Source organism: Talpa europaea (genome assembly GCF_964194135.1).
Source record: "Talpa europaea genome assembly, chromosome: 4".
Classification (NCBI taxonomy): Eukaryota; Metazoa; Chordata; class Mammalia; order Eulipotyphla; family Talpidae; genus Talpa; species Talpa europaea.
This window is the reverse complement of record NC_140070.1, coordinates 62,116,283-62,129,293: the sequence shown is the minus strand read 5'-3', so window position 1 is coordinate 62,129,293 and position 13,011 is coordinate 62,116,283. Positions and strand designations below refer to the sequence as shown.

Here is a 13,011-nt window from a genome sequence, read left to right as displayed (position 1 = left end):
GCTCCAGCTCTTTCTTATGTCCTCTTCAGTGTCCTCAACCTACAAGCCTGGTTGGACCATTTCCATCCTAAGTGTTTGATTGGTGCTGTTAAGCCAGGGATGGCCTTCTCAGGGGCAGGGAAATTGCCACTGCAGCCCAAGTGTGGCTGCCTGCTCTGGGGTCAGAGGGGCACCACCATTCACCACTGTTGCCCACCATCTTTAGAGTGGCCTGGGAATTGGCTGCCAGAGGCCCAGGGGGTCTGCTCACACTGGGGGTGGCAAGTGGTGAAATGCCCGCAGCCGCTGCTGTTGTTATCACTTTCACAAAGGCCTGGGACCTGCTCAGAGGTAGCGAGCTTGGGCAGCAGGTGGGGAAACTCCCACCACTGAGGTCCAAGCACACATGCAGGAGTACCTGGCACCAGGGGAGGAGCTGCCCGCTGGTGGCAGGCTAAGGCAGCTGCCTTAGCCCCAATAAACCTCCCTGCTGGCTTGGCATGCCGGTGGCCTTTCTCCTGCAGTTCATGCCAGGCCAGGCGGGGTGAGCCTTGCAGCTGCAGCCTCAGTGTGGCTGCTAGGGCTGGGCAGTGGGGCAGGAGACTGCTGTTGCTCATATCCAGTGGCCTCTGGTCTCCATAAGGTCCCTTTTATATAAGGATGTCCATTCCAGTGACAGCAGGGAGGACCAAGTCCTCCTCAACATTCTCACAGAGGATGTCAGGAATATAGTAGGATGTTCCTGCTGTATTCAGAAGGGAACATAAAAAGGGAGATACCAGCACACTGTGAGGTGACAGTTCATGCCAGTGTTTTCCTGCCTCTACCTCCTGCATTATAGTTTCTGTGCAATAAGCAAGCAGGAGCAGGAGCAAGCCCTGGCCTCAGCACTAGCCGGGATCCTGTGGACTGCAGGAGCAGCTCAAAAGGCTACCGTCTGTCTTGTCACTGAAAACACCTACATTGCTTCAACTCCTGACTACTCCAGGGATAATTTCACGGAGAGGGTGAGTATCCACCCTCCCATCCTGTCAGGGAAGTCTGAGCTCATACTAGACTTACCCTGGATATGAGAGGGAGTCCGTCAATGTTCTTTTAGTGTCTGATATTGCCAAATGCACTTCTAAGGAGGCAAGGACTGAGGACTATAAGTGGTCCAAGCAGCCCAAGTGTAGAATCCTACTGTGAATTTCCAGTTCCACAATTGACCATGATCAACAATATCCCATACCTGAAGGCATCTTAGACTCCATTTCCTTATTCACTGCCTTAAAGATAGCTAAATTCTACATATTAGGAAAAAAATCGATTTCCAGTTTACCACTGAAGATAGCATATTGAATTAAATCAGAAAAATATAAAAGTGCTACCAATAGTTACCAAGCTTTACCATATATGCTTTGCAAGGCCTTGTATAAGATACTGTCAGTTTTTAGCAATGTGCATTTGCACTGAAACACCCCTTCCCCTGTGGGTAATTGTGACCTGACACCTCTTAAATGTGATTTTCATTTTTGTCTTCTATTCTTGATTTATAGCTGTGCCTGTTTGAACTCTTAGAGAAGGAAGCCACTGAGAAATTCATCTATGATCATTTACCATGTGTAAGTATTCAAGTCTTGAGATAATTCCTTTATGTTAAACTGATCTTACAGGAATCTTCTTTTTATTTTTTAAAGATTTATTTTATTTATACAAGAACTACAGGCCAGATGCGTGGGAAGGTGAGAGGATTCACCAGAGACAGCGGGAAAAGAATAGGCGACTGACGAAATACACTGCTGAGGGGCACAGCAGGCGAGACAAGAGAGGTCTGCTCGCCATATGGGTTGCTCTGAGGCTGGGGGGATTGAACCAGCACTGTGGAGGCTGTGGACAGCTTCACACTGTTGTGCTCAACCCCCTGAGCCACCAGAGAGGTCCTAGGAATCATCTTTTTAAAGAATATATTCCTAGTGATGTTTATTTAAAAATTCCAGGTCATTTTGAGGGCCAAGAAAGGATATAACAAGGAATAGGAAAACCCACCTCTAGCTCCCTACACCTTTAAAAGAGGCCACATCACACACAATTCCACTCACAAATATCTGGTTCTCCTGGGTTCATCAAACCCAGAGAATAATACTATGGAGAGCACATACTAGTATTTTTTTGTGTATGTGAGTGTGGGAAGAGAAGATATAAAAATAGAAAACTCCTTACCTCATCTAATAGGTAATAAATAAGAATGGTTGAGACTGTTTAAATGACATTCACATTGACCCCAGTGACATTCACATTGACCCCAAAATCCAGTGAGGTGGATTTTGGTCTGAGAAGGGGAGACATATTTCTCCTCATCTTGAGCATCTTCCACACCATGTCCTCTCCTACTACACTTCCTCCCTACCCTGAGGTTAGGGTTGGGTGTAGCCTCACGGGGCAGCAGGAGTGTTGGGAGCAATGCAGAACAGAGGAAAGACAACTCAAAGTCCAAGGAGAGAGAGAAAGAAAGAGAGAGAGAGAGAGAGAGAGAGAGAGAGAGAGAGAGAGAGAGAGAAACCTAGAGGGCCTTGTGCCTTTGGAGATGCAGCAATGTTTTCCAGGCCAGTCTCACATTTATTGGGTATCAGATTCAGGGAAGGTGAGCAAGTACGCGGAGGAGTGTATGGAGGAATAAGCATGATGGGGATATGGATTGTATGTTGTGAGGATGTGTACTGAGGATACATAATTTTCTGCCACAGGCTACGGGGTAGTGAATAGGGGCTGCTGCCTGGGGGGATCCACCAGCAGCAATGTTGATCAAAACATTGTATCTCTAGTTTCTGTTTATACTTAACTTTCTGACAAGTTTGTCTAGCTGGTTATGCTAATCTAGTCATAATGTCTGCCTGCTGTTTTCAGCAGATACTGGTTTTGCCAGTATGTTCCTCATACAAGACTTTTGTCCTGGTGAGGACCCCCTCCCCCCAGCATGACTCTATATTTTAGCTTGCCCAGCAGGAACTTTGGGTGCCAAGACAATATCCCGAGAATAAGGGGAGCTAGGGAATCCACAGGTGGGACACAGGAAGGGACAATAATAGTAGAAAATAAAAGGAGTGTTTCAAAGATTCCTCAGCATAGAAAGAAATCAAAGTTGGTTTTCTGAAGAATCAGAACTTAGTGATGTGAGAGCAGAAGACAACTAGCTGGATAACAACAAAGCCATATAACTATTATTCATGAAACCCACTGCTCCATTCCTTCAAAAGGTCATGAAAGCAGAGAACTTTGGTGTTAAGTTCACAGTCACATACTAGTTATATGATCTTTGTTACACTAGTGCCTCCCCTAAGGCTAACTTCCCCACCATCTCCTAGTCTGTGTGGTAGGCAGAAGAATGGTACCCCCAAAAATGTCTCTACCCTACTCCCTAGAACCTGTGAAAAATTGTTATATGGCAAAGGGGAATTATGGTTGCTAATTAGCTGACTTTAAAATAGGGAGATTATTCTAGATTACCCAGGTGGGCCCAATGTAATCACAGAAGTCTCAACCCATAGAAAGGACAGGCAGAAGAAGCAGAGTAGTGTGATAAAGGAGGAGTGCTACCTGCCATAGATAGCTCTGAAAGGGTGGTGGGTCATGAACTAAGGAATATGGTCAGAGCCATTAGAAACTGGAAAAAGCAAGGAAACAGATTCTTCTCTAGAGCTTCCAGAAGGAACCAGAACTGCTGACATTTATTTTTGCCCAATTAGACCAATTTTGGACTTCAAACCTCCAGAACTGTAAAGTAATGAGTTTGTATTACTTAAACTACTAAATGTATGATAATTTGTTATAGCAGCAACATGAAACTAATAAAGTCTGTATGATATATTTTAAATACCTGACATGAAATGTTAAGCTAGAAGCCAATTTAGGGTTTCTTGGTGTGGGTGGAGGATGTTTAATTGGCTTACACAGATAGGGGAACCATGTAAGAAATGACCCTTCCAACGAAAAGAGACAAACCCTTCTTTTACTGTCTTCCAACTTCTCAAATCCATACTGGGAGAGTCTGATTCAATAGGAAGGATACCTACAAGGTATTCTTGAATGTAGTTTGAGTTGAGAAACAGTGGTTCATCCTATGCGGGTACCATCTCGAATTCCAAGCATGTTCTGGGGTACACTGAGATGAAGCCTCTGCTCTTAGGATGAAAAAATAATCTGGGAATTAATTTTACTTCAGAGAGAAAATGGACATTCTTCATGTGTAGAAAGCTATGTTTGAGGTTTACTTCACCAAAGTATCCTGACACAATGCCTTTATTAAAGAGATTTTAATCCTGGAAAGTCAGTAAAGGAGTTTCCTTTTCAGCAGGTAGACTATTAACATTAAGCTAAAATAAGACCAACTGGTAAGGGATCCCAAATGTTGGTTGGGCAATTTAGATTTGATCCTGAAGATCAAAGGGAATCTTTGGAAAGTTCTGAGCTGAAAGTAGACAAGTTTAAAAAAAGAGACGAGAGAAGCACCTTAAGGAGGAACAGACACTAATATTGCTGTGGATCTAGCATATTCCAAGAACCAAGATTGCATTATTTCATTTAACTTTTACAATAAATCTCAAGTAATGGTATTTTTATCTGTAATGCAGAGAAGGAGTTGGAAACTCAAAGGAGTTAATAAGCAGTAGAACTGGGTTTGAACCTACATCTGGATAACTCTCCAGCTATCTCTATAAACCCCCTCTGCAACCCCTGAGTTTAAAACCAGTCATGAGGAGGTATGCACTGATGAGACAGGATAAGGAGGGTCAGCCAAGAGCAGGGTTGAGGTTCAGGGCTAGGATGGACACTAGGGAAGTGGAAAAGAAAGATACTCTACATCCTAGCCATGACTTTAAGACAATCACATGATAGAAGTGGAGGAAAGAAAAGTAAGTTAAAAACCAAGAGATTGGTGGTGCCATTGGTATGCCTGGAGCAAGGAAGAAGGAAGCTCTAGAGGGTGAAGATGACCTAGGAAACAGCTAAAAACAAACTGTCTCTGGCTGTAAATCCATGAATTCTTGCCCACAGCCATACAGTTGACCCTCAGTAATAGGGCTTTAAACTATGTGTGGATTTTCATGTAAACAGAGGGTATAAATGTCTGGTATCAATAAATATGTACAGTAATATAATATTTTCTCTTCCTTATGATTTTCTTGAAGATATTTTTCTCCATTTCTTTGTTGTAAAAATATAGTATATAATAAATATAACACAAAACATATGTGCTAATTGACTGTGATGCTGATAAGACTTCAGCTATGAGTGGTCATTTTGCGGGAGTCAAAAGTTACACACAGATTTTCTACTGCTGGAGAGGGTCAGCAGCCTCAACCTCCACATTGTTCAAGGATCAACTGTACAATCTGTATTGCTTCAGGCAAACATTCTTTTCTTTTGTTTTCTAAATAGTTCAAAGAAGAAGGAAGCCATGGTGTCATTCTATTTCTTTACAGTCTAATCTTCTCCAGAACATTTGAAAGGTAAATTCTCCAAATATTTGCACAGCTGTTTCCCATAGGACTGGGGTCACATAGACTATATACCTTTTTGTTGAAAAGTATTTTCATGGCCTATTAGAAACATGAGTATATTTTTTTTTCCCTAGTGGATACTGTTGGGATGCCCTCTTCTGTAGTTATTTTTATTTTATTAATGGGCAAGCAGAAATCATCAGTATAGTTTAGATCTGCTTTTTTTTTTGTATAGTAGCAGACTCGTTCTTGTGGTTATAGATATTGGCACACAACACCAAGTTTATTTGTACAAATTTCATAAATGAAAATGTTTTATTATTTATATACGCAATAAAATAGATCCACAAATTATTATTTTTATCTCTATGACATGTTCTTAGCACTGTGGGAAATATAAATAAAAGAAGATATGGCAGGTTCCAGTCTGGGAAAGATAAGAAATATACACAGAGGTACTGGGCTAACCCCAGGTGGTAACTGATGTGGTAAATAAGGTGTGAGTCAATGAGCCTTAGTGAATTCCAGAAGAGGAAGAGTTACCAACATAGAGAGTAGTCAAAGAAAGCTTGGATGAAGTGGAATTTCTTTATGTGCTTGAAAATAAAGATAAGCTTTTGAGAGTCCAAGGTAGATAGTGAGCCCCCAAAAGGGAATATTTACAAGACTTGAAGCAGTGTTCCTGAAATTTGTTTTTTGCATATCACCATCACATTTTTATAGTTTATATTATTTGTTTAACAATTTTATTTTACTCAACACATATTTAAATATCAACCTCTTTTTAAACATTAATATCCTTTAAATCATGTATTTGCTGTGCTAAAGAAAAAATATATTAAAATAAACACATCACCATAAGGACTTTAAAATGTTCATATCTATACCACCAATGCTACACTTTGGGAAATCCTGCCCCAAATTATATCTGATGCTACCAAGGCATTACCATGTTTCCTCCAAGTCTTTGGGTCTTATTCACTGAAGGGCATGACCCCCAATCCTATGTTAGAAAAAATCTAACCAAATTAACTTTAAAGATCTATTAACTTTATTAAATAATTCATAAATCGGGCAGCATCCCAGCTAGCAAGCAGAAAGACACATAAAAGACGTACAAAATGAAACATTTTTATAGGTAGAAAGAGAGCAAGATAAGGGAAGAGGGATTATTTCAGTCTTAGGTGACCTACCTATGGGGAATGGATAAAGGTCTTGTAACTCATTATCTCATATACTTTTGGGGAATGGAAAAGAACCTCTTGGTGCCGACCAGAAAATTCCATGCTTGGAACTACCGTTAGGTTAGGTGTGAAGTCTTGGTGGGCATAGCACAAATACCTTTACTTTCGGCTTGCTGTAGTCGGAAAATACGTTCCTTCAAGAACGCATACAGTTCACATGCCAGTATCCAGTACCTCCTCCTAAGTGACAGCAGAGCCACAGTCCATCTTGATTTTATATTGTCAAGGGTAGGGTCTCAACTTCTGCTCCCTGTCTAAGTAGTCAAGACTGCACTTCTGTAGCCCATCTGCAGTCAAGAAATGGGCACAATTCCCAAGCTAGTATCTTTCCTTTGAATAGTCCACTCTACTCTGCTTTGGGTCAGAGCTCTCTATTTGGAACATCTTGCATCTCCACCCAAATCCAAACATCCCTTGTCACTCAGAGCAGTGACATCTGCACCGAGCCCAGCATCTCCCCAGAGCACACACAGGGAGTGTGTGCGCACCCCTTATCATTCACATCCCACAACTGCACTCTTAGCCCACCTATCACTTCTGCAACCCCAGTCCTGGAAACTTTTCCTGGTGAGAGATAAGGCAAGCTGCTGCCTCACTTTGTGGGGGGGAAGTGGGGGACTGTAAGTTCTGAGAAGTCATTGTGTCTGACTGAATGCTGGTGGCTTCTCCTGTGCTGGAGGCTACAGGAGGACCTAGACGTCTCCACCACTCATCTGCTACAACCAACTGCTGGAGGCTTTCTGTGCAGGCAGGTGGGTTGGAAGACTTTGCTTTTTTTTATTATAGTCTGAATTCTAGAGACTTGTTTTTCAACAAAGCATATTTTCTTCTTAAATGATGAGCTATCAAGTTATCTTTGAAAGACTAAAAAATTTTAACTTTGTTATCCAATTTCTATCACTATCGTTCCTAGTTTACCCCTCAGAACCTTACATTACCAAGTTCTAGAAACATTGGAAAATACTTTGACAAGACCCACCAAAAATCCCTAATAACTGGGAAAAAAGTATCATACCATAAAAATATCTTAACTCCACACTTCTTAAATTACAACTGTGGAATCCAACACTCAAAAGAGATGCAAAGGCAGGGAAGGGCAAAAAGATCAGAGTGAAGCCCATGGGAAAATAGGACGTACGGTTTAAGAAAAATAGGCAATAAAATATCATTTTAATACTACCAAAATGTTTATGACATGTTTTCCCAGAATTACAAATTGTATGATTTTATTATTTTCAGTAAAAATGGTAATGTTAGGTGATTAGTAATGTTATTCTTTTCAGTAAAAATGGTAATTTTAAGTGATTATTAAAAGGAAGAAGAAATTAAGTCCTTGTTTCATTGCTACCTAAAGTGTAAATATTTGTAAAATATGTCATCTAGGCAGTTTTGAATATGATTTTGACTGGAAGAGCAAGTCCCAATGTCTTTAATGGCTGTCAGAAAGGAAAGACACAGGAATTATTACGTGGTGTCCTGACCCGCAGTGAGGTTGGCTATTTGCAATGGGGTAAGGATGCTTCAGCAGATGACAGACTTTCACAGGTGAGTGTGTTTCTACTCACAGCCACACAACCAGTGTCGATATTTTGATATTTTTAAAAGGTCTCTATATTAAAGCAATTCAAACCTTACCTTACTTTTTCCTTTACTGCATACCACCCATGATGCGTGCCCATATACCACACAAACACACACACACACACACACATTCTGGGTCTATATGGAAATATCCAAGTCTACTTGTCTCATTTTATTTTATATATTCTTATGCATAGAGAGAATAGGTAACATAAGTAATAAGCAATTATTTTAAAAAAAAACACTATTATAGCCCCCTTCTTAGAAATTGGTACTGTAAGCAACTAATGCATATCCTTCCCAATCCTGAATTTGTGCAAATAGATGCATATATTCTATTTATTGTTTGAAGCTTTCAAAAAGTCACATAATAAAAGGAACCTCACTTATAAAACTCCCCTCAAATAGCTTTCAGCTCAGGTGAAAATGTGCCATTGAAAAGCACAACCAAGGAGGGCGGAGCAACATGGCGGCGAGGAGACGCTGCGAGTAAGATCTCCCATTAAAAAAAGTTAATAGGGAGGAAAAGCGGCAGGTCCCAGTGAGAACCGGGACACGGAAGATAAACGGACGACGCCAGCAAACTGCCCGAAGAAGAAAGTTGCCATAAAAGAGGACGAGAAGGGAGGGAAGCGCAGAACCCTGCTCCCCTCCCCCGCCCACAAAGTCGGCACTCTCCGACCGGCAGAAAGGAGGGAAACAACAAACCAAAACGGCCAACAAGAAAAACGGACGCAGCAAGTGGGACTGTGAGTGGAAAGGAACTATTGCAGCCACCACACCCCGTGAACGGGAGAGGCGAACCCTGCAGGATCCGCCGCGGAGGTGAGCTCCAGGCGCCATTAAAGAGAGCCACGCCCCCCAGGAGGAGACCAGCACCAGCACACAGCCCCGGCCGCCTGGTAAGGTTGCGTGCGGAAAGCGGCGCGGATCCGGACCGGATCGCAGCTGCCCAGGTCCCCGCGCCTGCGACCTAGGCTTGCGGGGAGACGGTGGAGGCCCTCCCTGAGTGAGCAGGAACAAGGTGCCCAGGCAGGGGAGCGGGATTCAAAAGGCGCCATTCCCGCGCCACTGATCTGGGCTACAGCCTGCGTCCTGGAACTGAGGGCTTTGGAACTGAGACCCGGGGCACGAAATTAGGGGGAGACTGCGGAGGCCCTCCCTGAGTGAGCAGGAACAAGGCGCCCAGGCAAGGGAGCTGGATTCAAAAGGCGCCATTCCCGCGCCACTGATCTGGGCTACAGCCTGCGTCCTGGAACTGAGGGCTTTGGAACTGAGACCCGGGGCACGAAATTAGGGGAAGACTGCGGAGGCCCTCCCTGAGTGAGCAGGAACAAGGCGCCCAGGCAAGGGAGCTGGACTCAAAAGGCGCCATTCCCGCGCCACTGATCTGGGCTACAGCCCGCATCCTGGAACTGAGGGCTTTGGAACTGAGACCTGGGCACGAAATTAGGGGGAGACAGCGGAGGCCCATCCTGAGTGAGCAGGAACAAGGCGCCCAGGCAGGGGAGCAGGATTCAAAAGGCGCCATTCCCGCCCCACTGATCTGGGCTACAGCCCGCGTCCTGGAACTGAGGGCTTTGGAACAGAGACCCGCGGCACGAAATTAGGGGCGTGGGTTCCCCACGACGGTGGGGCACAAGGCAGACACAGCACCCCAAAGCCGTTGAGGTGTACCCTACCATCCCCGCTCTGCTCCCTGTCCCACGGGGTGGAAAATCAGCTCCCCAAGGGCTCTAGGAGAGATCTCTGGCACCACCTAGCGACTTGAAGCCAGCAGAGGCTCCTGAAGGAGCTAGTGGCCAGCTGGGGAGTTTGCCCACACCGGGCCCCTTCCGAACAAGTAGTCTGAGCCCACAGGGAGAGCGAGCACCCACAGCCGGGGCAGACCAGGTGCGCAGAAGAGTGTGCCTGAGACCAGACACGCAGGGAGTGTGTCCCACATCACCATTTTAGAACAGGGACATTTCTTCAGTAAAGACTACCTGCAGAAGGCTTCCTCAGGAGCCAGAGGTGAGCGGGGGAAGTTCGCCCACGCCAGACCCCCTCTGGCCTGCAGTCCAAGCCCAGAGGGGAGCAGGAACCCACCGCCGGGGCAGACCAGGCGCACAGGGGAGTGTGTCCCTACATCGGCATTTTAGAACAGGGACCTTTCTCCAGTAAAGACTGCTTGAAACTGACAGATGACTCCTGGAAGAACCAGAGGGGAACAGAGAAGCCCACCCAAGATGCCGGCCAGTCCCAACTACACAGTGTCCCAACGCATACGGCAAATTAGAAAACAGACAGTAGGGAAGAGAAGAACCACACGCAACCTAGCAACTCTCCAGAGAAAAAGCACACCACAAAAAGAAAGCCAGCCCCCAGATTGCAAAGACAATAACTTGGAAGAATTTCTGAGCCTTCCAGAAAGAGAATTTAAAATTGCCGTGATTAAAAAACTAACAGAAGTCATAAAGGAAAACAATGATAAGGGAAAAATAATCAACGATCAGAAGAATGCAATTGAGTCCCTAGAGAGGGAAAACAATGGTCAGAAGAAAGAAATTGAGTCCCTAAAGAGGGAAGTAAAAGAAATGCAGGAGATCAAAGAATTAATGGAAGAACTAAAGAATTCTGGGAAAAGCAATGAAAGCAGAATAGATGAAATGGAAGAACGAATAAGTAATCTTGAAGACATAGAAATAAAAAGAACCAAAACAGAAAAGGAAAGAGAAGTACGAAGGAAAAAGAACGAAGAAAGACTTCGGGAACTATCTGACTCCATGAGGAAAGGAAATATAAGAGTTATAGGAATACCAGAAGGAGAGGAGAGAGATGTAGGAACAGAGAAAATATTCAAAGAGATAATTGAAGAGAACTTCCCAAATGTGAAGAAGGAGCTGAAAATTGATATACAAGAAGCAAGAAGAACACCAAACTTCCACGACGAAAGGAAAAATACAGCAAGACACATAATAGTAAAGCTCCCAAGAATCCAGGACAAGGAAAAAATAATGAAGCTGGCAAGAGGGAAGAAACAGATAACATTCAAAGGAAAACCAATCAGGCTGACATCAGACTTCTCCGAAGAAACACTACGGGCAAGGAGAGAGTGGAGGGACATAGTCAACAGACTCCAAGAAAACAGATGCCAACCAAGAATACTCTATCCCGCAAAGCTCTCCTTCCTCTTTGAAGAAAGAATATGGACCTTTCCAGACAAACAGAAACTCCGGAATTTCATTGCAACTAAACCCCCACTCCAAAAAATACTACAAGGAGTCCTAAAGCCAGAACCTCAGAGGGACGAATAACAACGAAAGAAGGCCAAAAAAAAAAGTTATTAAAAGAATAAATAAATAAAATCAAAGGAAAGACAAACACAATGGCAAATACAGATGTTAACATATCAATAATAACTCTGAATGTAAATGGACTAAACTCTTCAATAAAAAGACACAGAGTTGCAGCCTGGATTAAGAAACAAAACCCAACCTTTTGCTGTCTCCAGGAAACACATTTAGCTACAAAAGATAAAAATAGGCTCAAAGTTAAAGGATGGAAAACAATCCTACAAGCAAATGGACCAAAAAAGAAAGCAGGAACAGCTATACTTATATCAGATAAAACAGATTTCAAACTCAAAAAGATAAAAAGAGACCCCAAGGGTCACTACATTATGATCAAGGGGACAATACTTCAAGAAGAAATAACACTCATTAACATATACTCACCAAACGAAGGAGCACCAAAATATATCAGACAACTGTTGTCCTCTCTGAAAACAGACATCAGAGAAAACACATACGTAGTGGGAGACTTCAACACACCACTATCAACAATGGATAGATCAACAAGACAAAAAATAAGTAAAGAAACTAAAGCTCTAAATAAGGACCTAGAGCAATTGGGCTTAACAGACATCTATAGAACACTAAACCCCAAAAAAACGGAGTACACATTTTTCTCAAGCGCACACGGATCATTCTCCAGGATCGATCACATACTGGGGCACAAGACAAACATCAACAGATACACCAAGATTGAAATCATATCAACCATCTTTTCTGACCATGAAGGCATCAAACTAGAAATAAACCATAAAAAGAAGGCAAGGAACTTTCCTACCTCATGGAGATTAAAAACCACACTACTGGAAGACCATTGGACTAATGAGGAGATCAAAGAAGAAATTAAAAAATTTTTTGAATTGAACGACAAGGAGGACACCAATATCCTAAATGTATGGGATGCAGCAAAAGCAGTAATAAGAGGAAAATATATAGCAATAGAAGCTCACATCAAGAAACAAGAAAGAACGCAAAGAAACAACCTAATCTCGAAGCTCAAAGATCTAGAAAAAGAACAACAAAAAAACCCCAAAACCAGTAGAAGAAAAGAAATAATAAAAACCAAAGCAGAAATAAATGAAATTGAAACTAAAAAAACAATCCAAAAGATCAATGAAACCAAGAGCTGGTTCTTTGAAAAAATCAATAAAATAGACAAACCCCTAGCCAGGCTCACAAAGGAAAAAAGGGAGAAAGCACAAATAAACAGGATCATCAATGAAAGAGGAGAAATCACAACGGACACAGCAGAAATCAAAAGAATAATTAGTAACTACTATGAACAGTTATATGGAAACAAGTTCAACAATCTAGAGGAGATGGACAAATTCCTACAACTCTACAATCACCCAAAGCTAGATAAAGAAGAAATAGAACACCTAAACAGACCAATTA

At 42.8% G+C, this 13,011-nt stretch overlaps 1 protein-coding gene across 1 annotated transcript in view; it reads left to right on the top strand.

Moving 5' to 3' along the window:
* The window catches only part of MINDY4B (MINDY family member 4B), a gene marked incomplete at both ends in the record, with an annotated part of 47,495 nt that overhangs the window by 18,833 nt on the left and 15,651 nt on the right, over positions 1–13,011 (top strand). Inside the window, 5 exons of the mRNA XM_084232622.1 lie at positions 821–986; positions 1,518–1,583; positions 5,398–5,468; positions 7,383–7,455; positions 8,087–8,248. Of these exons, the coding sequence (XP_084088748.1) occupies positions 821–986; positions 1,518–1,583; positions 5,398–5,468; positions 7,383–7,455; positions 8,087–8,248 (538 nt within the window). The remainder of the gene's footprint in view (positions 1–820; positions 987–1,517; positions 1,584–5,397; positions 5,469–7,382; positions 7,456–8,086; positions 8,249–13,011) is intronic.